General features: G+C 58.9%; 2 protein-coding genes across 2 annotated transcripts; both read left to right on the top strand.

The window, feature by feature from the left end:
- Positions 1-1,392: 1,392 nt before the first annotated feature.
- CDIPT (CDP-diacylglycerol--inositol 3-phosphatidyltransferase) lies at positions 1,393-12,599 on the top strand. The gene is made up of 6 exons (XM_085215244.1): positions 1,393-1,520; positions 3,561-3,695; positions 5,005-5,158; positions 7,368-7,449; positions 8,540-8,621; positions 10,986-12,599. Exons 1-6 carry the CDS (start codon positions 1,472-1,474, stop codon positions 11,111-11,113), a joined length of 630 nt encoding a protein of 209 aa, XP_085071370.1. The 5' UTR covers positions 1,393-1,471; the 3' UTR covers positions 11,114-12,599.
- Positions 12,600-13,875: 1,276 nt separating this feature from the next.
- TUFM (Tu translation elongation factor, mitochondrial) lies at positions 13,876-21,149 on the top strand. Its single transcript, XM_085215243.1, has 6 exons — positions 13,876-13,996; positions 14,112-14,146; positions 14,228-14,339; positions 16,396-16,562; positions 20,000-20,104; positions 20,940-21,149. The coding sequence occupies exons 1-6, from the start codon at positions 13,963-13,965 to the stop codon at positions 21,132-21,134; spliced, it is 648 nt and encodes a 215-aa protein (XP_085071369.1). The 5' UTR covers positions 13,876-13,962; the 3' UTR covers positions 21,135-21,149.
- Positions 21,150-23,733: the final 2,584 nt, after the last annotated feature.

The following is a 23,733-nucleotide window of genomic DNA, read 5'->3' as shown; positions in this document are numbered from 1 at the left end:
GGACTATAGATGTGGGGCGGGAGCCATAGATGTGGGGCGGGAGCCATAGATGTGGGGAGGGACCCATAAATGTGGGGCAGCCTTGTAGATCTGGTGTGGACCCATAGATGTGGGGCGGGACCCATAGATGCGGGGCTGCTCTGTAGATGTGGGGTGAACCCATAGATGTGGGGCGGGACCCACAGATGTGGGGTGAACCCATAGATGTTGGGTGGGAGCCATAGATGTGGGGCAGGAGCCATAGATGTGGGGCGGGAGGCATAGATGTGGGGCTGTCCCGTAGATGTGGGGTGGACCCATAGATGTGGGGCATCCCCATAGATGTGGGGTGAACCCATAGATGTTGGGTTGGAGCCATAGATGTGGGGCAGGAGTCATAGATGTGGGGCGGGAGCCATAGATGTGTGGGGGGAGCCATAGATGTGGGGCGGGAGCCATAGATGTGGGGCTGTCCTGTAGATGTGGGGTGGACCCATAGATGTGGGGCAGCCCCATAGATGTGGGGTGGGACCCATAGATGTGGAGCGGGACCCATAGATGTGGGGCAGCCCCATAGAGGTGGGGTGGGAGCCATAGATGTGGGGAGGGACCCATAGATGTGGGGCAGCCTTGTAGATCTGGTGTGGACCCATAGATGTGGGGCGGGACCCATAGATGCGGGGCTGCTCTGTAGATGTGGGGTGGACCCATAGATGTGGGGCATCTCCATAGATGTGGGGTCCATAGGGACATGATGGGACCCATAGATGTGGGGCAGCCCCATAGATGTGGTGTCCATAGGGACATGATGGGACCCATAGATGTGGGGAAGCCCCATAGATGTGGGGTGGACCCATAGATGTGGGGCAGCCCCATAGATTGGCTGCTTTAGAGCCCTCAGAGGCTCCATGCGGAACCGGAAGGGGGGAGGGTAAGCACAGACCACGTGACGCGGAAATCCGGCCATACACCCGTCAACTTCCGGCTTTTATCATCCGCCTCTCTTATAGCGGCCTCAAAGGCGTCATCCGGAAGGGGCGGGGCTAAGCGCAGACCACGTGACGCTGCCCGTAAGAAAGTGACGGGGTTTCGCACAGACCACGTGACGCGGGCCATACGGAAGTGGCGGAGTTTCGCACAGACCACGTGACGCGGGCCATGCGGAAGTGGCGGAGTTTCGCACAGACCACGTGACGCAGGCCATACGGAAGTGGCGGAGTTTCGCACAGACCACGTGACGCGGGCCATGCGGAAGTGGCGGAGTTTCGCACAGACCACGTGACGCAGGCCATACGGAAGCGGCGGTACTTACACACAGGCCACGTGACGCGGAAGTCCGGCCCATCCGGAGTCCGCTTCCGATTTTTCACGGCCGCCGCTCTTAAAGGGGCCGCAACGCGGAGCGGCCGTTTGTTTTTTTTGGGAGTTGGGGGGGGGGGGGATTTTTTGGGGTGAATTCGGGGGATTTGGGGTTTTTTTTGGAGGGGGGGCGATGGCGGGGGGGGGGGCGAATGTGTTCCTGTACGTCCCCAACGTCATCGGTGAGTGCGGGGGTTTGGGGTGAAACGGAGGGGGTTGGGGGGGGGGGGGGAGGGGGAGGGGATTTGGGGTGAAATTGGGGGATTTGGGGGAAATTTGGGGGTAATGGGGCGCAATGGGGCACAATGGGATCCTTGTGGGGCACAGTGGGATCCTATGGGGCACAGTAGGATCCTATGGGGCACAATGGGATCCAATGGGGCACAGTGGGATCCTATGGGGCACAAAGGGATCCTATGGGCACAATGGGATCCTATGGGGCACAATGGGGCACAATGGGATCCAGTGGGGCACAGTGGGATCCTATGGGGCACAATAGGGCACAATGGGGCACAATGGGATCCTATGGGGCACAATGGGATATTATGGGGCACAATAGGGCACAATGGGGCACAATGGGATCCTATGGGGCACAATGGGATCCTATGTGGCACAATAGGATCCTATAGGGCTCAGTGGGGCACAGTGGGATCCTATGGGGCAGAAGGGCAGAATGGGATCCTATGGGGCACAATAGGATCCAATGGGGCACAATAGGGCACAATGGGGCACTGTAGGATCCTATGGGGCACAATGGGGCAGAATGGGATCCTATGGGGCACAATAGGGCACAGTGGGATCCTATGGGGCACAATGGGATCCAAGGGGCAGAATGGGATCCTATGGGGCACAGTAGGATCCTATGGGGCACAACAGGATCCAGTGGGGCACAATAGGATCCAATGGGGCACAATGGGATCCTATGGGGCAGAATGGGATCCTATGGGGCACAATGGGGCAGAATAGGATCCAGTGGGGCACAGTGGGATCCAATGGGGCACAACAGGATCCAGTGGGGCACAATGGAACACAATGGGGCACAGTGGGATCCTATGGGGCACAATAGGATCCTATGGGGCACAGTGGGATCCTAGGGGGCACAATGGGATATTATGGGGCACAATAGGGCACAATGGGGCACAGTGGGATCCTATGGGGCACAGTAGGATCCTATGGGGCACAATGGGATCCTATGGGGCACAATGGGATCCTATGTGGCACAATAGGATCCTGTAGGGCTCAGTGGGGCACAGTGGGATCCTGTGGGGCAGAATGGGGCAGAATGGGATCCTATGGGGCAGAATGGGATCTTATGGGGCACAATAGGGCACAATGGGGCACAGAAGGATTCTATGGGGCACAATGGGATCCAGTGGGGCAGAATGGGATCCTATGGGGCACAATGGGACACAATGGGATCCTATGGGGCACAATGGGATGGGATCCTATGGGGCACAATAGGGCACATGGGATCCTATGGGGCACAATAGGGCATCATGGGGCACAGTGGGATTCTATGGGGGACAATGGGATCCTATGGGGCACAATAGGATCCTATGGGGCACAATGGGATCCTATGGGGCAGAATGGGATCTTATGGGGCACAATGGGATCCTATGGGGCACAATGGGGCACAATAGGATCCAATAGGGCACAGTGGGATCCTATGGGGCACAATGGAACTCAATGGGGCACCATGGGATCCTATGGGGCACAGTAGGATCCAATGGGGCCCAATAGGATCCAGTGGGGCAGAATGGGATCCTATGGGGCACAACAGGAACCTATGGGGCACAATAGGATCCAATGGGGCAGAATGGGATCCTATGGGGCACAATAGGATCCAGTGGGGCAGAATGGGATCCTATGGGGCGCAATGGGGCACAATAGGATCCAATGGGGCAGAATGGGATCCTATGGGGCACAACAGGAACCTATGGGGCACAATGGGGCACAATAGGATCCTATGGGGCACAATAGGATCCAGTGGGGCAGAATGGTATCCTATGGGGCACAATGGGGCAGAATGGGATCCTATGGGGCACAACGGGATCCAATGGGGCACAATGGAATCCTATGGGGCACAACAGGATCCAATGGGGCACAACAGGATCCAATGGGGCCCAAAGGACCCAACGGGGCGCTCTGTGGGGCACAAGAGGACCCTCTGGGGCACCCTGTGGGTCCGCCCCGCGCGCTGAGCCCCCCGTCCCCGCTTTCAGGCTACGTGCGGGTGCTGCTGGCCGCCATGTCGGTGCTGCTGATGCCGCGCTCCCCCCTCCCCGCCGCGCTCTGCTACGGCCTCAGCGCCGCCATGGACGCCGTGGACGGAATGGCGGCACGCTGGCTCGATCAGGGTGGGCGGGACTTCCGGGACAGGGGGACTTCCGGGAGGGGCTTCGAGGGACCGGGACTTCCGGGAGGGGCTTCGGGGGACCGGGACTTCCGGGAGGGGCTTCGAGGGATCGGGACTTCCGGGAGGGGCTTCGGGGGACTGGGACTTCCGGGATGGGCTTCGAGGGATCGGGACTTCCGGGAGGGGCTTCGGGGAGGGGGAGGGGGAGGGGGCGGAGCTTCGGGGGGACTGCCGGGAAAGGGGGGGCTCCAGGTGGATGGGACTTCCGGAAGGGGTGGGACTTCCGGAAGGGGTGGGGCTTCGGGGGACCGGGACTTTTGGGAGGGGCAACGGCGGACCGGGACTTCCGGGAGGGGCTTCGAGGAGGGGGAGGGGGAGGGGGGGGGGCGGAGCTTCGGGGGGACTGCCGGGAAAGGTGGGGCTCCAGGTGGATGGGACTTCCGGAAGGGGTGGGGCTTCCGGAAGGGGTGGGGCTTCGGGGGACCGGGACTTTTGGGAGGGGCAACGGGGGACCGGGACTTCCGGGAGGGGCTTCGGGGAAGGGGAGGGGGAGGGGGAGGGGGCGGAGCTTCGGGAGGACTGCCGGGAAAGGTGGGGCTCCAGGTGGATGGGACTTCCGGAAGGGGTGGGACTTCCGGAAGGGGTGGGGCTTCGGGGGACCGGGACTTTTGGGAGGGGGAGGGGCTTCCGGTTGGCACGTCCAGGAGGGGCGGGGCTTCGGGGAGACTTCCGTGGGTGGGGCTTTGGATGAACGGGACTTCCTGGAGAGGGAGGGGTTTCGATGCGGACTTCCGGGAGGGGCGGGGTTTCGGGAATGGTGAGGCTTTGGGACTTCCGGGAGAGGGAGGAGTTTCCGGGTGGACTTCCGGGAGGGGTGGGGTTTCGGGAATGGCGCTGCTTCGGGACTTCCGGGAGAGGGATGAGCTTCCGGATGGGCTTTCCGGAAGAGGTGTGGCTTCGGTGGAGGGTGGGGTTACGAAGGGGGTGGAACTTCCGGGAGAGGTGGGGATGCGGGGAAGGGCGGGGCTTCAGGTGGGAACTTCCGGTAGGGGCGGTGCTTCGGGAGACAGGGACTTCCGGGAGCGGGAGGGGCTTCGGGAGAGGGCGGAGCCCTTGACCCCCTGAACTTGTGACCCCTGACCCCCCGACCTTTGACCCCAGGTTCCCACGTGGGGGCCACGCTGGGCGTTCTAACAGACCCCCCCCCCCAAAAACGCCCCACGTCCTCGATTTCGCGATCTCTTGACCTTACGACCCTTGACCCCCCCCCTCCCTCCGGTGACCCCGTGCCCTCTGCCCTTTGACCCCAGGCTCCCGGCTGGGCGCCATGCTGGACATGCTGACGGATCGCTGCTCCCTGCTGTGCCTGCAGCTCAACCTGGCCCTGCTGTACCCCAGCGCCGCCCCCCTGCTGCAGCTCAGCGTCTGCCTCGACGTCGCCAGCCATTGGCTGCACATGCACACGTGGGCGGGGCTTGCAAAGGGGGCGGGGCTTGCAAAGGGGGCGGGGCTTAAAGGGGATGGGGATTGAGGAAGGGCTGAGGAAGGTTTTAGGAGTATTGAGAGCAGCCATTGGCTGCAGATGCACGCGTGGGCAGAGCTTACAAAGGGGGCGGAGCTTAGAGGGGGTGGGGATTGAGGAAGGTTCTGGAAGTATTGAGAACAGCCATTGGCTGCAGATGCACGCATGGGCGGGGCTTGCAAAGGGGGCGGGGCTTAGAGGGGGTGGGGATTGAGGAAGGTTCTGGAAGTATTGAGAGCAGCCATTGGCTGCACATGGACACATGGGCGGAGTTTACAAAGGGGGTGGGGCTTAGAGGGGGTGGGAATTGAGGAAGGTTCTGGAAGTATTGAGAGCAGCCATTGGCTGCAGATGCACACGTGGGCGGACTTTAAAAGGGGGCGGGGTTTGCAAAGGGGGCGGGGCTTAGAGGGGGGTGGGGATTGAGGAAGGGCTGAGGAAGGTTCTAGAAGCATTGAGAGGAGCCATTGGCTGCAGATGCACACGTGGGGGGGGGGCTTTAAAAGGGGTGGGGTTTGCAAAGGGGGCGGGGCTTAGAGGAGGTGGGGATTGTGGAAGGGCTGAGGAAGGTTTTAGGAGTATTGAGAGCAGCCATTGGCTGCAGATGCACACGTGGGCGGGGCTTGCAAAGGGGGCGGGGATTAGAGGGGGTGGGGATTGAGGAAGGTTTTAGGAGTATTGAGAGCAGCCATTGGCTGCACATGCACACGTGGGCGGGGCTTGCAAAGGGGGCGGAGCTTAGAGGGGGTGGGGATTGAGGAAGGTTTTAGGAGTATTGAGAGCAGCCATTGGCTGCACATGGACACGTGGGCGGGGCTTGCAAAGGGGGCGGGTCTTGCAAAGGGGGTGGGGCTTAGAGGGGGTGGGGATTGAGGAAGGTTCGAGAAGTATTCACAGCGGCCATTGGCTGCACATGGACACGTGGGAGGGGCTTGCAAAGGGGCGGGGCTTGCAAAGGGGGTGGGGATTAGAGGGGTGGGGATTGAGGAAGGTTCTGGAGGTATTTAGAGCGGCCATTGGCTGCACATGGACACATGGGTGGGGCTTTTAAGGGGGGCTGGATTTAAGGGGGCGGGGCTTAGAGGGGGTGGGGATTGAGGAAGGTTCTGGAAGTATTGAGAGCAGCCATTGGCTGCAGATGCACACGTGGGCGGACTTTAAAAGGGGGCGGGCTTGCAAAGGGGGCGGGGCTTAGAGGGGGTGGGGATTGAGGAAGGGCTGAGGAAGGTTTTAGGAGTATTGAGAGCAGCCATTGGCTGCAGATGCACACGTGGGTGGGGCATACAAAGGGGTGGGGCTTAGAGGGGGTGGGGATTGAGGAAGGTTTTAGGAGTATTGAGAGCAGCCATTGGCTGCACATGGACACGTGGGCGGGGCTTGCAAAGGGGGCGGGGCTTGCAAAGGGGGCGGGGCTTAGAGGGGATGGGGATTGAGGAAGGTTCTGGAAGTATTGAGACCAGCCATTGGCTGCAGATGCACGCGTGGGCGGACTTTAAAAGGGGGCGGGGCTTGCAAAGGGGGCGGGGCTTAGAGGGGGTGGGGATTGAGGAAGGGCTGAGAATGGTTTTGGAAGTATTGAGAGCAGCCATTGGCTGCACATGGACACGTGGGCGGGGCTTAGCAAAGGGGGCGGCGCCTATTGGGGGTGGGGCTTAGGATTGGGGGCGGGGCTTTACGAGTGTAGGGCTTAAAGGGGGTGGGCTTGGAAAAATCCAAGCTAGCCATTGGTTGTGTTTGCACGCGTGGGCGTGGTTTAGAAAGGGGGCGTGGCCTAAGGAATGAGCGGGGTGTAGAAGGATGGGTTTCAGCCATTGGCTGTATTTGCACGCGTGTGGGCGGGGCTTAGAAAGGGGGCGGTGCTTGAGAGGGCGTGGTCTTGAGGGGGCGGGGCCCGTGGAAAGGGGGCGGGGCCTGTTGGGATTGGTCGAAGCGGAGGCACCCATTGGTTGTGGGTGCTTAGGTGGGCGGGGCTTAAAGGAGCGGCAGAGCTTGAGAAAGGGGCGGGGCTTAGGACTAAGCTGAAATGGGAAGGGGGGTTGGTTCGTGGGCGGGGCTTAGAGGTGGGTGGGGTCACGTGGAGAGGGTGTGGCTACGCGAGGGGGCGGGGTTTAATCAGGCTCCGCCCCCTTCGGGTGTTTTTTTTCTTTATAGGACCACATTGGAGGGCGGCGAGAGCCACAAAAGTGTGGGGCAGGGGGAGAATCGGCTGCTGCAGCTCTACTATGGGCATAAGGTAGGTGTGGGGCTGGGGGGGAGCAGCTGTGGGGCCGGGGGGGGGGCAAATATGGGGCAGGGGGGTGTGATATGGGGGCAGCTATGGGGCAGGGGAGGGCAAATGTAGGGTGGGGGGGGCAGATATGGGGTTCTGGGGGTAGATATGGGGGGGTGGGGGCTGATATGGGGGCAGCAATGGGGCAGGAGAGGAGAAATATGGGGCAGGGGGAACAGATGTTGGGTTGGGGGGGCAGTTATGGGGCCGGGGGGCAGATATGGAGTGGGGGGGGCAGATATGGGACTAGGGGGATAGATGTGGGGCTGGGGGAACAGATATGGGGCTGGGGAGGCAGTTATGGGGCTGGGAGGGCTGATATGGGGCTGGGGAGGCAGATATGGGGCTGGAGAAGCAGTTATGGGGCTGGAAGGGCAGATATGGGGCTGGGGAGGCAGATATGGGGCTGGGAGGGCAGATATGGGGCTGGGAGGGGCAAATATGGGGTGGAGCGACAGTTATGGGGCTGGGGGGGGCAGATATGGGGCTGGAGAAGCAGTTATGGGGCTGGGGAGGCAGTTATGGGGCTGGCAGGAGCAGTTATGGGGCTGGGAGAGCAGATATGGGGCTGGGAGGGGCAGATATGGGGCTGGGGGGCAGTTATGGGGCTGGGGGGCAGATATGGGGCTGGCAGGGGCAGTTATGGGGCTGGGGGGCAGATATGGGGCTGGCAGGGGCAGTTATGGGGCTGGGGGGGGCAGTTATGGGGCTGGGGAGCAGTTACGGGGTTGGGAGAGCAGATATGGGGCTGGGAGGAGCAGATATGGGGTGGGGGGGTAGATATGGGACTGGAGAAGCAGTTACGGGGCTGGAAGGGCAGATATGGGGCTGGGGGGCAGTTATGGGGCTGGGGAGGCAGTTATGGGGCTGGGGAGGCAGAGGGGGCAGATATGGGGCTGGGGGGCAGTTATGGGGCTGGGAGGGGCAGTTATGGGGCTGGGGAGGCAGTTATGGGGCTGGGGGGGTAGTTATGGGGCTGGGGAGGCAGTTATGGGGCTGGGAGGGGTAGTTATGGGGCCGCCCCATGGCTTTGTTGCCCCCATTTGCCCCACAGGCGCTGCTGTTCACTTTGTGCGCAGCCAACGAGGGATTTTTCTGCTGCCTGTATTTGGAGTTTTTCTATGGGGGGAGCGGGGGTGAGTGGGGGGCTGGGGGGGGGGGGGGATGGAGGGGAGGACGTGGGGGGGGGAATTTGGGGGCTATGGGGGGGAAACTGGGGGTTGTGGGGGGGGAAAACGGGATTAAGGGGGCCTGTGTGGGGGGGGGAAAAAGGGGGTTTATGGGGGTTGGGGGGGATATGGGGGCTGGGGGGGGAAATAGGGGGTTGTGGGGTTCTGTGGGGGGGGGAAAAGGGGGGTTATGGGGGGCTGGGGGGGGATATGGGGGGCTGGGGGGGAAATAGGGGGGCTGGGGGGGCTATGGGGAGAGTGGGGAAAGGTTATGGGGGGGAAATGGGGGGGTGGGGGGGGAAGAAGGGGGGTTATGGGGGGCTGGGGGGGATGTGGGGGAAGTGGGGGGAAGTAGGGGGTTGTGGGGTTCTGTGGGGGGGGAAAAGGGGGGTTATGGGGGGCTGGGGAGGATATGGGGGGCTGGGGGGGAAATAGGGGGGCTGGGGGGGGTATGGGGGAAGTGAGGAAAGGCTATGGGGGGGAAATGAGGGGATGTGGGGGGGAAAAAGGGGGTTATGGGGGGCTGGGGGGGGATATGGGGGGCTGGGGGGGGAAATAGGGGGGCTGGGGGGGCTATGGGGGCTATGGGGGGAGTGGGGAAAGGCTTTGGGGGGGAAATGGGGGGTTGTGTGGGGGAAGAAGGGGGGTTATGGGGGGCTGGGGGGGGCAATGGGGTGGAGTGAGGAGCTATGGGGGGCTATGAGGAGATGTGGGGCATTACGGGGGGCAATGGGGGTCTATGGGGGTCTGTGGGGGCTGTGGGGTTTATGGGGTGGAGCGGGAGGCTATGGGGGGCTATGAGGAGGTGGATCTATGGGGGGCAATGGGGGTCTATGGGGGGCTATGGGGTGGAGTGGGGGGCTATGGGGGGCTATGAGGAGATGTGGGGTCTATGGGGGGCAGTGGGGGTCTATGGGGGGCTGTGGGGGCTGTGGGGGGCAATGGGGTGGAGCGGGGAGCTATGGGGGGCTATGAGGAGATGTGGGATCTATGGGGGGGCAATGAGGGTCTATGGGGGCTGTGGGGGCTGGGGCGGTCTATGGGGGCTGTGGGGGGCTATGGGGTGGAGTGGGGAGCTATGGGGGGCTATGACAAAATGTGGGGCGGTATGGGGGGCAATGGGAGTCTGTGGGGGCTGTGGGGATCTATGGGGAGCTATGGGGGGAATGAAGATCTATGGAGGACAGTGGGGGTCTATGGGGGGCTGAGGGGGTCTATGGGGGGCTATGAGGAAATGTGGGGCGGTATGGGGGGCAGTGGGAGTCTATGGGGGGCTGTGGGGGTCTATGGGGAGCCGTGGGGGGCTGTGGGGGACTATGGGGGGCTATGAGGAGATGTGGGGCAGTATGGGGAGCAATGGGGGTCTATGGGGGGCTGTGGGGGGCAGTGGGGTGGAGTAGGAGGCTATGGGGTGCAGATGAGGGGCAGTATGGGGGGCAATGGGGGGTGTATGGGGGGCTGTGGGGGACTATGGGGGGTTATGAGGAGATGTGGGGCAGTATGGGGGGCAATGAGGGTCTATGGGGGGCTGTGGGGGGCAGTGGGGTGGAGTAGGGGGCTATGGGGTGCAGATGAGGGGCAGTATGGGGGGCAATGGGGGGTGTATGGGGGGCTGTGGGGGGCTATGGGGGGCTATGGGGTGGAGTAGGGAGCTATGGGGGGCAATGGGTGTCTGAGGGTCTGTGGGGGGCTATGGGGTGGAGTGGAGGACTATGGGGGGCTATGAGGAGATGTGGGGTCTATGGGGGGTAGTGGGGGTCTATGGGGGCTGTGGGGAGATCTATGGGGTGGAGTGGGGGGCAATGGGGGTCTATGAGGAGATGTGGGGCGGTATGGGGGGCAATGGGAGTTTATGGGGGGCTGGGGGGGGCTGTGGGGTGGAGTAGGGAGCTATGAGGGGCTATGAGGAGATGTGGGGCGGTATGGGGGGCAATGGGGGTCTGTGGGGGGCTGTGGGGATCTATGGGGAGCTATGGGGAGAATGAAGGTCTATGGAGGACAGTGGGGGTCTGTGGGGGTCTGTGGGGGGCAATGGGGTGGAGTGGGGAACTATGGGGGGCTATGAGGAGATGTGGGGTGGTATGGGGGGCAATGGAAGTCTATGGGGGGCTGTGGGGGGCAGTGGGGGACTATGGGGGGCTATGAGGAGATGTGGGGTGGTATGGGGGGCAATGGGGGTCTGTGGGGATCTGTGGGGTAGAGTGGTAGTCTATGGGGGGCCGTGGGGTCCATGGAGGCAATAGGGGATGTGGGGGCAATGGGGTAAAATGGAGGCAGTGGGGTTGAGGCCACGACCCCGTGACCTTTGCCCCCTGACCTTTGACCCCGCAGGCCTGGGCTCGCTGCGGGCGGCTCTGCTGCCATTGGCTGTGCTGAAGGCGCTGCTGAACGCATTGCAGCTGCTGGCGGCCGCCCGGCGCCTGGCGGCCATCGACCTCAGGGACAGGAAGAGCCGTTGACCACGCCCCCTTTTTAAGCCACGCCCACCCCCTCGTAGGCCACGCCCCCTCCCCCACCAGTCACATCCAGTGGGGAGTTCCCGCAATAAGAGCGAGTTGATGATGCAGGCCACGCCCACTTTAGGCCGAGCACGCTCCCATTGGTCACGCCCTCTTCATCGGACCACGCCCACTTCGCCAGGCCACGCCCCTCTGATAAGCCTCGCCCCCCTTAGGCCACACCCCCAACCCCCATATAATGGAGAACTCCCATAAGAACGTCTTGGTTATGCAGGCCACGCCCCTTTTGAGCCGCGCCTCCCATAGGCCACGCCCACCCATAGGCCATGCCCTACCATTGGCCACGCCCGCCAGCCGCATGGAATGGGGAATTCCCAAAACAAGAGCATATTGATTATGCAGGCCACGCCCACTTTAAGCCTAACCCCTTTGCCATGAGCCACGCCCCCCATAGGCCACGCCCCCAACACCCACCTATCGGAGAATTCCCGTAAGAGCATATTGATTATGCAAACTATGCTCCCTTTTAGCCACGCCCCCAACGGGCCACGCCCCCATCCACATCCAATGGGGAGTTCCCGCAATAAGAGCATATTGATTATGCAGGCCACGCCCCCAGCTAAAGCCACGCCCCTTGTAGGCCGTGCCCCCCAAGCCCATCCAGTTGCGTGTTCCCATAATATGGACATACGGTCCCCAACAGGCCACGCCCACATTATGCCGCGCCCATTCCCATTGGCCACGCCCACCTTAGGTCACGTCCATGGCCCCAGGTCACGCCCCAATAGGCCACGCCCCCCCAATAAGGAGATAATATGTATTCCATAGGCCACGCCTATACCACTGGCCACGCCCTCCTTAGGCCACGCCCTCATAGACCACGCCCCTATTACAGTCCCATCCAATGGAGTTCTCTCAGTAGGCATCCGTAGTCCCATAGGTCACGCCCACAAGGGCTAAGACCACGCCCACTTTTTCAGACCACGCCCCCCCTCAGGTCAAGCCCTCTAATAGGCCTCACACTCCTTTAGGCCACGCCCCTAGCGCTTGGGCCACGCCCACTGGCCACCACCCCACCCCCCACCTGCTCCCATCCAATCAAGAGAGTTTTGAGGCTCTTTCTTGTTAGTGCAGCTCATTTGCATTGGCCACGCCCATTTGCATTGCCCACGCTCCTCCGCTGGGATGTGCCCACTCCAATTGGCTCCGCCTACTTTGGCCCCGCCCACCCACAGGCCACGCCCCCCCCAGTAAGGGGGTCACACTTCCGTCTATGGCCACCCCCATTGGAAGAGCCCGTTCCAATGGCCCCGCCCACTCCGAGCTAGCCACGCCCCCTTCCCACTGGCCACACTCCATTAGCCACGCCCACCCATCTCAAAGCCCCGCCCTCAGATCGACCAATCCCTGACCACAGGAACCACTCAGGCCACGCCCATCCCCGTGGCCACACCCCCTTTTAATAAAGAACGGCGAGGTCATGTGACCATGGCTTTGGGGTCGCGTTTGGGGGGGTCCCATTTTGGGATCCCATATTTTGCGGTCCTGTATTTGGGGTCCCATTTTGGGGTCCCGTATTTGGGGTTCATTTTGGGGTCCCATATTTTGGGGTCCCGTATTTGGGGTCCCATTTTGGGATCCCATATTTGGGGTCAAGTATTTGGGGTCCCATTTTGGGATCCCATATTTGGGGTCCCATATTTGGGGTCCCATGTTATGGGGTCCCGTTTTTGTGGGGGTCCCACTTTGTGCCCCGTATTTTGGGATCCCGTATTTGGTTTCTGTGGGGTTTCTGTAGGGCCCTGTGCGGCTCTATGGGGTCTCTTGGAATCCATGGGGTCTCTATGGGGTCTCTATGGGGCATTATGTGCCTCTGTGTCTATGGGTCCCTATGGGGTCTTTGTGGGTCCCTATGGGGTTTATTGGAATCTATGGGGCTTTGTGTGGTCTCTGCTATGGGTCCCTATGGGTCCCTATGGGTCTCTATGGGTCTCTATGGGGTCCCTATGGGTCTCTATGGGTCTCTATGGGGTCCCTATGGGTCTCTATGGGTCTCTATGGGGTCCCTATGGGGCTCTATGGGTCCCTATGGGTCTCTATGGGTCTCTGTGGGTCCCTATGGATCTCTATGGGTCTCTATGGGTCTCAATGGGTCCCTATGGGTCCATGGGGCTCTATGGGGCTCTATGGGGTCCCTATGGGTTCCTATGGGGTCCCTATGGGTCTCTATGGGTCTCTATGGGTCTATGGGGCTCTATGGGGTCCCTATGGGTTTCTATGGGTCCCTATGGGTCTCTATGGGGCTCTATGGGTCCCTATGGGTCTCTATGGGGTTCTATGGGTCTGTATGGGTCCCTATGGGGCCTCTATGGGTCCCTATGGGTCTCCATCGGGCTCTATGGGGTCCCTATGTGTCCCTATGGGTCTCTATGGGTCTCTATGGGGTATCTGTGGGTCTCTATGGGTCCCTATGGGTCCCTATGGGTCTCTATGGGGCTCTATGTGTCCCTATGTGTCCCTATGGGTCTCTATGGGGCTCTATGGGGTCCCTATGGGTCCCTATGGGGCTCTATGGGTCCCTATGGGGCTCTATAGGTCCCTATGGGTCTCCGTGGGTCTCTATGGGGTCCCTATGGGGCTCTATGGGGCTGGAGCCCCATTTCCCCCTCCCCACCCACACCCTTCCATCTCCGCATTTTCCCCCTCAGTCCTCCGAAACACCACAGAGCCAGTCCTCCACTCCGCTTAGAACGTCAAGAGACACAGAAACCGGAAGCCGCTCTGCCCACACTTTCAAGCGTCGCGCAGCGTGACGTCACGTCCGGCCCGGTGCGGTGAGGACGTCCAAGATGGCGCTTCCCGCGGCGCTCCTGCGCGCGGCGGGTACGGAGCGGCCGGGAGGGTTCTGGGGAGGGGCGGGGGGGGGGCCTCTCGTTTTCTTTTAGGCCTCTTTACCCCATTTCGCCCCTTTTTTTTTCTTATTACTTCGCCGTCGTAGCGCTCCGCTGCCGATTGCCTTTGGCCAACATCGGGGTGAGCATAGAGACGGGGGAGGGAGGTTGGGGGGTGGGGGATAGAAGGGCACCGGGGTCACGTGACGTGGTCCTCCGGCAGAGGCGCCACCTCGCGGCGGAGGCTTTCGTGCGGGATCGGCCCCACGTGAACGTGGGAACCATCGGTCACGTGGACCACGGGAAGACCACGCTGACCGCCGCCATCACCAAAGGTGGGCGGGGCCTAAGGGAGGAGGAGGGCGGGGCTTTGAACAAGGGGGCGGAGTCTAAAAGGGGGGCGGGGCTTGGAGAAGGGAACCGGGCTTGTGATTGGCAGAATCCAATAAGGGGGCGGTGGCCGGGAAGGAGGGGGCGGGGTCCGTAATAGGGGCGTGGCCTGGAGGACGAAACGGGGGAGCTGATAGGCTGGATGAGAGAAAGGGGCGGGGTCTGTATAAGAGGAGGGTGGAGCCTGAAGGAGGCGGGGCCTGCATGAGGAAGGGCGTGGCTTGGGGTGCGGCGTGGCTTGTGATTGGCACTCTGGAGTAGGGGGTGGGGCCTGTAATAGGGGCGTGGCTTGGAGGGGGGGGAGCTGATAGGCTGGATGTGGTGGGTCATGTGATTGGCGGTGTCCAATAAGGAAGCTGGATCCGTAACGGGGGCGTGGCCTGGAGGTGGGCGGGGCACGGAGGAGGGGGCGGGGTGCGTGATAGGCTGGATGAGAGAAAGGGGCGAGGCCTGAATTAAAGGAGGAGGAGCCTATAGGGGGCGGGGTCCAGGAAGGAGGGGCGGAGCCTGATGGGAGGGGAGGGGCGGAACCGATGAAGATGGGAGGGGCTTAATGGAAGGGGCGGGGCTTAGAGGGGCTGGTCCATTGGGACCCCCCATTTTTGCTCAGTTTTTGGGGTCCCCCCCCATTCTGGACCCCATTTTGGGTCCCAATCTTTGGGATCCCCAATGTTGGGTCATTTTGGGTCCCAGTCTTTGGGATCCCCAATCTCTGAGCTCCCCCAATTTTTCCTCAATTTTTGGGGTCCTCCCCCATTCTGATCCCCATTTTGGGTCCCAATCTTTGGAATCCCCAATTCTGGGTCATTTTTGGGGTCCCAATCTTTGGGTCTCTCCAATTCTGGGTCATTTTGGATCCCAGTCTTTGGGACCCCCAATGTTGGGTCATTTTTGGGGTCCCAATCTTTGGAATCCCCAATTTTAGATCCCAATCTTTGGTCTCCCCAATTCTGGGTCATTTTTGGGGTCCCAATCTTTGGAATCCCCAATGTTGGGTCATTTTGGGTCCCAATCTTTGCAATCCCCAATTTTAGATCCCAATCTTTGGGACCCCCAATTCTGGGTCATTTTGGGTCCCAATCTTTGGGATCCCCAGTTCTGAGTCATTTTTGGGGTCTCCCCCCATTCTGATCCCCATTTTGGGTCCCAATTGTTGGGACCCCCAATTTTGGGTCCCAATCTTTGGAATCCCCAATTTTAGATCCCAATCTTTGGGACCCCCAATGTTGGGTCATTTTTGGGGTCCCAATCTTTGGGTCTCCGCAATTCTGGGTCATTTTTGGGGTCCCAATCTTTGGAATCCCCAATTTTGGGTCCCAATCTTTGGGACCCCCAATGTTGGGGCCATTTTTGGGGTCTCCCCCCATTCTGATCCCCAATTTTGGGTCCCAATCTTTGGGTCTCCCCAATTCTGGGTCATTTTTGGGGTCCCAATCTTTGCAATCCCCAATTTTGGGTCCCAATCTTTGGGTCTCCCCAATTTTGGGTCATTTTGGGTCCCAATCTTTGCAATCCCCGATTTTAGATCCCAATCTTTGGGACCCCCAACGTTGGGGTCATTTTTGGGGTCTCCCCCCATTCTGATCCCCATTTTGGGTCCCAATCTTTGCAATCCCCAATTTTAGATCCCAATCTTTGGGACCCCCAACGTTGGGGTCATTTTTGGGGTCCCAATCTTTGGGTCTCCCCAATTCTGGGTCATTTTGGGTCCCAATCTTTGGGATCCCCAATTCTGGGTCATTTTGGGTCCCAATCTTTGGGACCCCCAATGTTGGGGTCATTTTTGGGGTCCCAATCGTTGGGACCCCCAATTTTAGATCCCAATCTTTGGGACCCCCAACGATGGGGTCATTTTTGGGGTCTCCCCCCATTCTGATCCCCATTTTGGGTCCCAATCTTTGCAATCCCCAATTTTAGATCCCAATCTTTGGGACCCCAATTTGGGGTCATTTTCGGGGTCTCTCCCCCCCCGACCCCCCCGTGTGGCTCCTTTCCCCCCAGTGCTCTCGGAGTCGGGCACGGCTCAGTTCCGACGCTACGAGGAAATCGACAAAGCGCCGGAGGAGCGGGCGAGGGGCATCACCATCAACGCGGCCCACGTGGAATATTGCACGGCCCACCGGCACTACGCCCACACCGACTGCCCCGGCCACGCCGACTACGTCAAGGTCTGACCCCAAAAGCCCTCCTCATGGCCCCAATTCTGCCCCTTTTGGCCCCAATTCTGCTCCTCATGGCCCCAATTCTGCTCCTCATGGCCCCAATTCTGCCCCTTCTGGCCCCAATTCTGCTCCTCATGGCCCCAATTCTGCTCCTCATGGCCCCAATTCTGCTCCTCATGGCCCCAATTCTGCCCCTTTTGGCCCCAATTCTGCTCCTCCTGGGCTCCATTGGGCTCTTTTGGCCCCAATTCTGCCCCTTCTGGCCCCAATTCTGCTCCTTCTGGCCCCAATTCTGCTCCTCATGGCCCCAATTCTGCCCCTTCTGGCCCCAATTCTGCTCCTTCTGGCCCAATTCTGTCCTCATGGCCCAATTTGTCTCATGGCCCATTGCTCTCATGGCCCCAATTTGCCTTTGGCCATTTGCTCTTCTGGCCCAATTCTGCTCCTTTGGCCCATTTGTCTTATGGCCCAATTCTGCCCCTTCTGGCCCCAATTCTGCTCCTCTTTGGCCCCAATTCTGTCTTTGGCCATTCGCTCCTTCTGGCCCCAATTCTGCTCCTCTGGCCCCAATTCTGCTCCTTCTGGCCCCAATTCTGCTCCTCTGGCCCCAATTCTGCTCCTTCTGGCCCCAATTCTGCTCCTTCTGGCCCCAATTCTGCTCCTCATGGCCCCAATTCTGCTCCTCATGGCCCCAATTTCTTGGCCCATTCTTCTGGCCCCAATTCTGCTCCTTCTGGCCCCAATTCTGCTCCTTCTGGCCCCAATTCTGCTCCTCATGGCCCCAATTCTGCTCCTTCTGGCCCCAATTCTGCTCCTTCTGGCCCCAATTCTGCTCCTCTGGCCCCAATTCTGCTCCTTCTGGCCCCAATTCTGCTCCTTCTGGCCCCAATTCTGCTCCTCATGGCCCCAATTCTGCCCCTTCTGGCCCCAATTCTGCTCCTTCTGGCCCCAATTCTGCTCCTTCTGGCCCAATTCTGCTCTTCTGGCCCAATTCTGCTCCTTCTGGCCCCAATTCTGCTCCTTCTGGCCCCAATTCTGCTCCTTCTGGCCCCAATTCTGCTCCTTCTGGCCCCAATTCTGCTCCTTCTGGCCCAATTTGCTCTTTGGCCCAATTGTCTTTGGCCATTGCTCTTCTGGCCCCAATTCTGCTCCTTCTGGTCCCAATTCTGCTCCTTCTGGCCCCAATTCTGCTCTCTTCTGGCCCAATTCTGCTCCTTCTGGCCCCAATTCTGCTCCTTCTGGCCCCAATTCTGCTCCTTCTGGCCCCAATTCTGCTCCTTTGGCCCCAATTCTGCTCCTTCTGGCCCCAATTCTGCTCCTTTGGCCCCAATTCTGCTCCTTCTTGGCCCCAATTCTGCTCTTTTGGCCCCAATTCTGCCCCTTCTGGCCCCAATTCTGCCCACACTTACTGCCCCAATTCGCTGACCCCAAAAGCCCTTCATGGCCCCAATTCTGCCCTTTATCCCAATTCTGCCCTTTATCCCAATTCTGCCCTTTTATCCCAATTCTGCCCCTTTTATCCCCAATTCTGCTCCTTTTATCCCCAATTCTGCCCCTTTTATCCCAATTCTGCCCCTTTTATGCCCCAATTCTGCCCCTTTTATCCCAATTCTGCCCCTTTTATCCCAATTCTCCCTTTTATCCCCAATTCTGCCCCTTTTATCCCAATTCTGCCCCTTTTATCCCAATTCTGCCCCTTTTATCCCCAATTCTGCCCCTTTTATCCCAATTCTGCCCCTTTTATCCCATTGTTTTCTGCCCCTTTTATCCCAATTCTGCCCCTTTTATCCCCAATTCTGCCCCTTTTATCCCCAATTCTGCCCCTTTTATCCCAATTCTGCCCCTTTTATCCCCAATTCTGTCTTTTCAATTCTGCCCCTTTTATCCCCAATTCTGCCCCTTTTATCCCAATTCTGCCCCTTTTATCCCAATGCTTTTCCATTCTGCCCTTTTATCCCAATTCTGCCCTTTTATCCCCAATTCTGCCCCTTTATCCCATTCTGCCCTTTTATCCCCAATTCTGCCCCTTTTATCCCAATTCTGCCCCTTTTATCCCAATTCTCCCCTTTTTATCCCCAATTCTGCCCCTTTTATCCCAATTCTGCCCTTTATAATTCTCCCCTATCCCAATTCTGCCCTTTATCCCCAATTCTGCCCTTTTATCCCAATTCTGCCCCTTTTATCCCAATTCTGCCCCTTTTATCCCAATTCTGCCCCTTTTATCCCAATTCTGCCCCTTTTATCCCAATTCTGCTCCTTTTATCCCAATTCTGCCCCTTTTATCCCAATTCTGCCCTTTTATCCCAATTCTGCCCTTTTATTCCCCAATTTCTGCCCTTTTATATCCCCATTTTCCTGCCCCTTTTATCCCCAATTCTGCCCTTTTATCCCAATTCTGCCCCTTTTATCCCAATTCTGCCCCTTTTATCCCCAATTCTGCCCCTTTTATCCCAATTCTGCCCTTTTATCCCCAATTCTGCCCCTTTTATCCCAATTCTGCCCCTTTTATCCCCAATTCTGCCCCTTTTATCCCCAATTCTGCCCCTTTTATCCCCCAATTCTGCCCCTTTTATCCCAATTCTGCCCCTTTTATCCCAATTCTGCCCCTTTTATCCCAATTCTGCCCCTTTTATCCCCAATTCTGCCCTTTTATCCCAATTCTGCCCCTTTTATCCCAATTCTGCCCCTTTTATCCCAATTCTGCCCCTTTTATCCCAATTCTCCCCTTTTATCCCCAATTCCCTTTTATCCATTCTCCCTTTTATCCCAATTCTGCCCCTTTTATCCCAATTCTGCCCTTTTATCCCCAATTCTGCTCCTTTTATCCCAATTCTGCCCCTTTTATCCCAATTCTGCCCCTTTTATTCCCAATTCCTCTGCCCTTTTATCCCAATTCTGCCCTTTTATCCCAATTCTGCCCCTTTTATCCCCAATTCTGCCCCTTTTATCCCCAATTCTGCCCTTTTATCCCAATTTGCCCCTTTTATCCCAATTCTCCCCCTTTATCCCAATTCTCCCTTATCCAATTCTGCCCCTTTTATCCCCAATTCTGCCCCTTTTATCCCCAATTCTGCCCCTTTTATCCCCAATTCTGCCCCTTTTGTCCCCAATTCTGCCCCTTTTATCCCCAATTCTGCCCCTTTTGCCCCAATTCTGCCCCTTTTATCCCCAATTCTGCCCCTTTTATCCCCAATTCTGCCCCTTTTGCCCCAAATCTTCTCCTTTTTGCCCCAATTCTGCTCTTTTTGCCCCAATTCCCATCTCTTTTCCTCCCATCTGGGCTCTTTCTGCCCCATCTCCCCCCTTCTTTTACCCCCAATTCCTCATTTTTTATCCCACTCTGCCCATTTCCCCCCACTTTTCTTCCCACTCGTCGCCTCCCGTTCCCTTTTTCCGTCCTTTTCTCCCCCCTTTGGCCCCAAATCTCCCCTTTTTTGCCCCAGAACATGATCACAGGCACGGCCCCCCTGGACGGCTGCATTCTGGTGGTGGCAGCGACGGATGGGCAAATGCCACAGACCAGGGAGCATCTGCTGCTGGCCAGGCAGGTGAGCTGGGGGGGATTTGGGGGGATATGGGGGGATGTGGGGGGGATATGGGGTGGTTATGGGGGGTTATGGGGGGATATGGGGTGGTTATGGGGGGATATGGGGTGGTTATGGGGGGATGTGGGGGGATATGGGGGGATATGGGGTGGTTATGGGGGGATACGGGGGTGTTATGGGGTGGTTATGGGGGGATATGGGGTGGTTATGGGGGGGTTATGGGGGGATACGGGGGGTTATGGGGGTTATGGGGGGGATATGGGGTGGTTATGGGGGGATATGGGGGGTTATGGGGGGATATGGGGGGGATTTGGGGTGGTTATGGGGGGATATGGGGGGGTTATGGGGGGTTATGGGGCAATATGGGGTGGTTATGGGGGGATATGGGGGGGTATGGGGGGATGTGGGGGGGATTGGGGGGGTTATGAGGGGATGTGGGGGGGATATGGGGTGGTTATGGGGGGAAATGGGGTGGTTATGGGGGATATGGGGTGGTTATGGGGTGGTTATGGGGGGCTATGGGGTGGTTATGGGGGGATATGGGGTGGTTATGGGGTGGTTATGGGGGGATATGGGGGATATGGGTGGTTATGGGGTGGTTATGGGGGGATATGGGGTGGTTATGGGGTGGTTATGGGGGATATGGGGGCTATGGGGCGCCATGGGGCGGATTCGGGGTGGTTCTGTGCAGACATGTGGGGCTGCGTGGTGTCTGCGGCCACATCTGTGCCCCCCAGCCCCATTTCCCAGCCCCCCAACCCCCCCCAACCCACGACTCCGACCCCTACGACCCCTCTGACCCACGCCGCTCGGGTTCCGCCCCACACGTGTGGGGCAGGTGGGGGTGCAGCACGTGGTGGTTTACCTGAACAAAGCGGACGCCGTCTCGGATCCCGAGCTGCTGCCCCTGGTGGAGCTGGAGCTGAGGGAGCTGCTGGCCGAGCTGGGATACGACGGGGACGGGACCCCTGTGGTTGTGGGGTCGGCGCTCTGCGCCCTGCAGGTGACGGGCGGCCCCGTAGCTGCCCCATAGATGCCCCATAGCTGCCCCATAGATCCCCGGACAGATCCCATACAGATCCCATAGGGACCCATGGAGAACGGCGGAGTGACATTGAGATCCATAGAGAGCCATAGGGACCCATAGGGACCCATAGGGACCCATTGAGACCCACGGAGACCCACAGAGACCCATAGAGACCCATAGGGACCCATAGCTGCCCCATAGATCCCCGGACAGATCCCATAGGGACCCATGGAGAACGGCGGAGTGCCATTGAGATCCATAGGGAGCCATAGGGATACATAGAGACCCATAGGGACACATAGAGACCCATAGCTGCCCCATAGCTGCCCCATAGATGCCCCATAGATCCCCGGACAGATCCCATACAGATCCATAGGGACCCATGGAGAACGGCGGAGTGACATTGAGATCCATAGGGAGCCATAGGGAGCCATAGAGACCCGTAGGGACCCATAGAGACCCATAGGGACCCATAGCTGCCCCATAGCTGCCCCATAGCTGCCCCATAGATCCCCGGACAGATCCCATACAGATCCCATAGGGACCCATGGAGAACGGCGGAGTGACATTGAGATCCATAGGGAGCCATAGGGATACATAGAGACCCATAGGGACACATAGGGACACATAGAGACCCATAGCTGCCCATAGCTGCCCCATAGCTGCCCCATAGCTGCCCCATAGATCCCCGGACAGAGCCCATAGGGACCCATGGAGAACAGCGGAGTGCCATTGAGATCCATAGGGAGCCATAGAGACCCATAGAGACCCATAGGGATCCATAGAGACCCATAGAGACCCATAGAGACCCATAGAGACCCATAGGGACACATAGAGACCCATAGCTGCCCCATAGCTGCCCCATAGCTGCCCCATAGCTGCCCCATAGATGCCCAGACAGATCCCATACAGATCCCATAGGGATCCACGGAGAACGGCAGAGTGCCATTGAGATCCATAGGGAGCCATAGAGACCCATAGAGACCCATAGGGATACATAGAGACCCACGGAGACCCACAGAGACCCATTGAGACCCATAGGGACCCATAGAGACCCATAGAGACCCATAGGGACCCATAGAGACCCATAGCTGCCCCATAGATTCCCGGACAGACCCCATAGGGACCCATGGAGAACGGCAGAGTGCCATTGAGATCCATAGGGAGCCATAGGGATACATAGAGACACATAGGGATACATAGAGACCCACGGAGACCCACAGAGACCCACAGAGACCCACAGAGACCCATAGAGACCCATAGAGACCCATAGGGACACATAGAGACCCATAGCTGCCCCATAGCTGCCCCATAGATCCCCGGACAGAGCCCATAGGGACCCATGGAGAACGGCGGAGTGCCATTGAGATCCATAGGGAGCCATAGAGACCCATAGAGACCCATAGGGACCCATAGAGACCCATAGGGACCCATAGCTGCCCCATAGCTGCCCCATAGCTGCCCCATAGATCCCCGGACAGATCCCATACAGATCCCATAGGGACCCATGGAGAACGGCGGAGTGACATTGAGATCCATAGGGAGCCATAGGGATACATAGAGACCCATAGGGACACATAGGGACACATAGAGACCCATAGCTGCCCATAGCTGCCCCATAGCTGCCCCGTAGCTGCCCCGTAGCTGCCCGTAGCTGCCCCATAGCTGCCCGTAGCTGCCCGTAGCTGCCCCATAGCTGCCCCATAGCTGCCCCATAGATGCCCCGTAGATGCCCCATAGCTGCCCCATAGCTGCCCCATAGATGCCCCATTAATGCCCCATAAATGCCCCATAGCTGCCCCATAGCTGCCCGTAGCTGCCCCATAGATGCCCCATAGATCCCGGACAGATCCCATACAGATCCCATAGGGACCCACGGAGAACAGCGGAGTGACATTGAGATCCATAGGGAGCCATAGGGACCCATAGGGATACATAGAGACCCACGGAGACCCACAGAGACCCATTGAGACCCATAGGGACCCATAGAGACCCATAGCTGCCCCATAGATTCCCGGACAGACCCCATAGGGACCCATGGAGAACGGCAGAGTGCCATTGAGATCCATAGGGAGCCATAGGGATACATAGAGACACATAGGGATACATAGATACCCACGGAGACCCACAGAGACCCACAGAGACCCATAGAGACCCATAGAGACCCATAGGGACACATAGAGACCCATAGCTGCCCCATAGCTGCCCCGTAGCTGCCCCATAGATCCCCGGACAGAGCCCATAGGGACCCATGGAGAACGGCGGAGTGCCATTGAGATCCATAGGGAGCCATAGGGATACATAGAGACCCCATAGGGATACATAGAGACCCACGGAGACCCACAGAGACCCACAGAGACCCATAGAGACCCATAGAGACCCACAGAGACCCACAGAGACCCATAGAGACCCACAGAGACCCATTGAGACCCATAGGGACCCATAGAGACCCATAGAGACCCATAGCTGCCCCATAGATTCCCGGACAGACCCCATAGGGACCCATGGAGAACGGCAGAGTGCCATTGAGATCCATAGGGAGCCATAGGGATACATAGAGACCCCATAGGGATACATAGAGACCCACGGAGACCCACAGAGACCC

The sequence above is a fragment of the Meleagris gallopavo genome, unplaced genomic scaffold, assembly GCF_905368555.1.
Source record: "Meleagris gallopavo unplaced genomic scaffold, MGAL_WU_HG_1.1 scaffold_11, whole genome shotgun sequence".
In the NCBI taxonomy this organism is placed as follows: Eukaryota; Metazoa; Chordata; class Aves; order Galliformes; family Phasianidae; genus Meleagris; species Meleagris gallopavo.
This window is presented reverse-complemented; position numbering and strand designations above follow the sequence as displayed.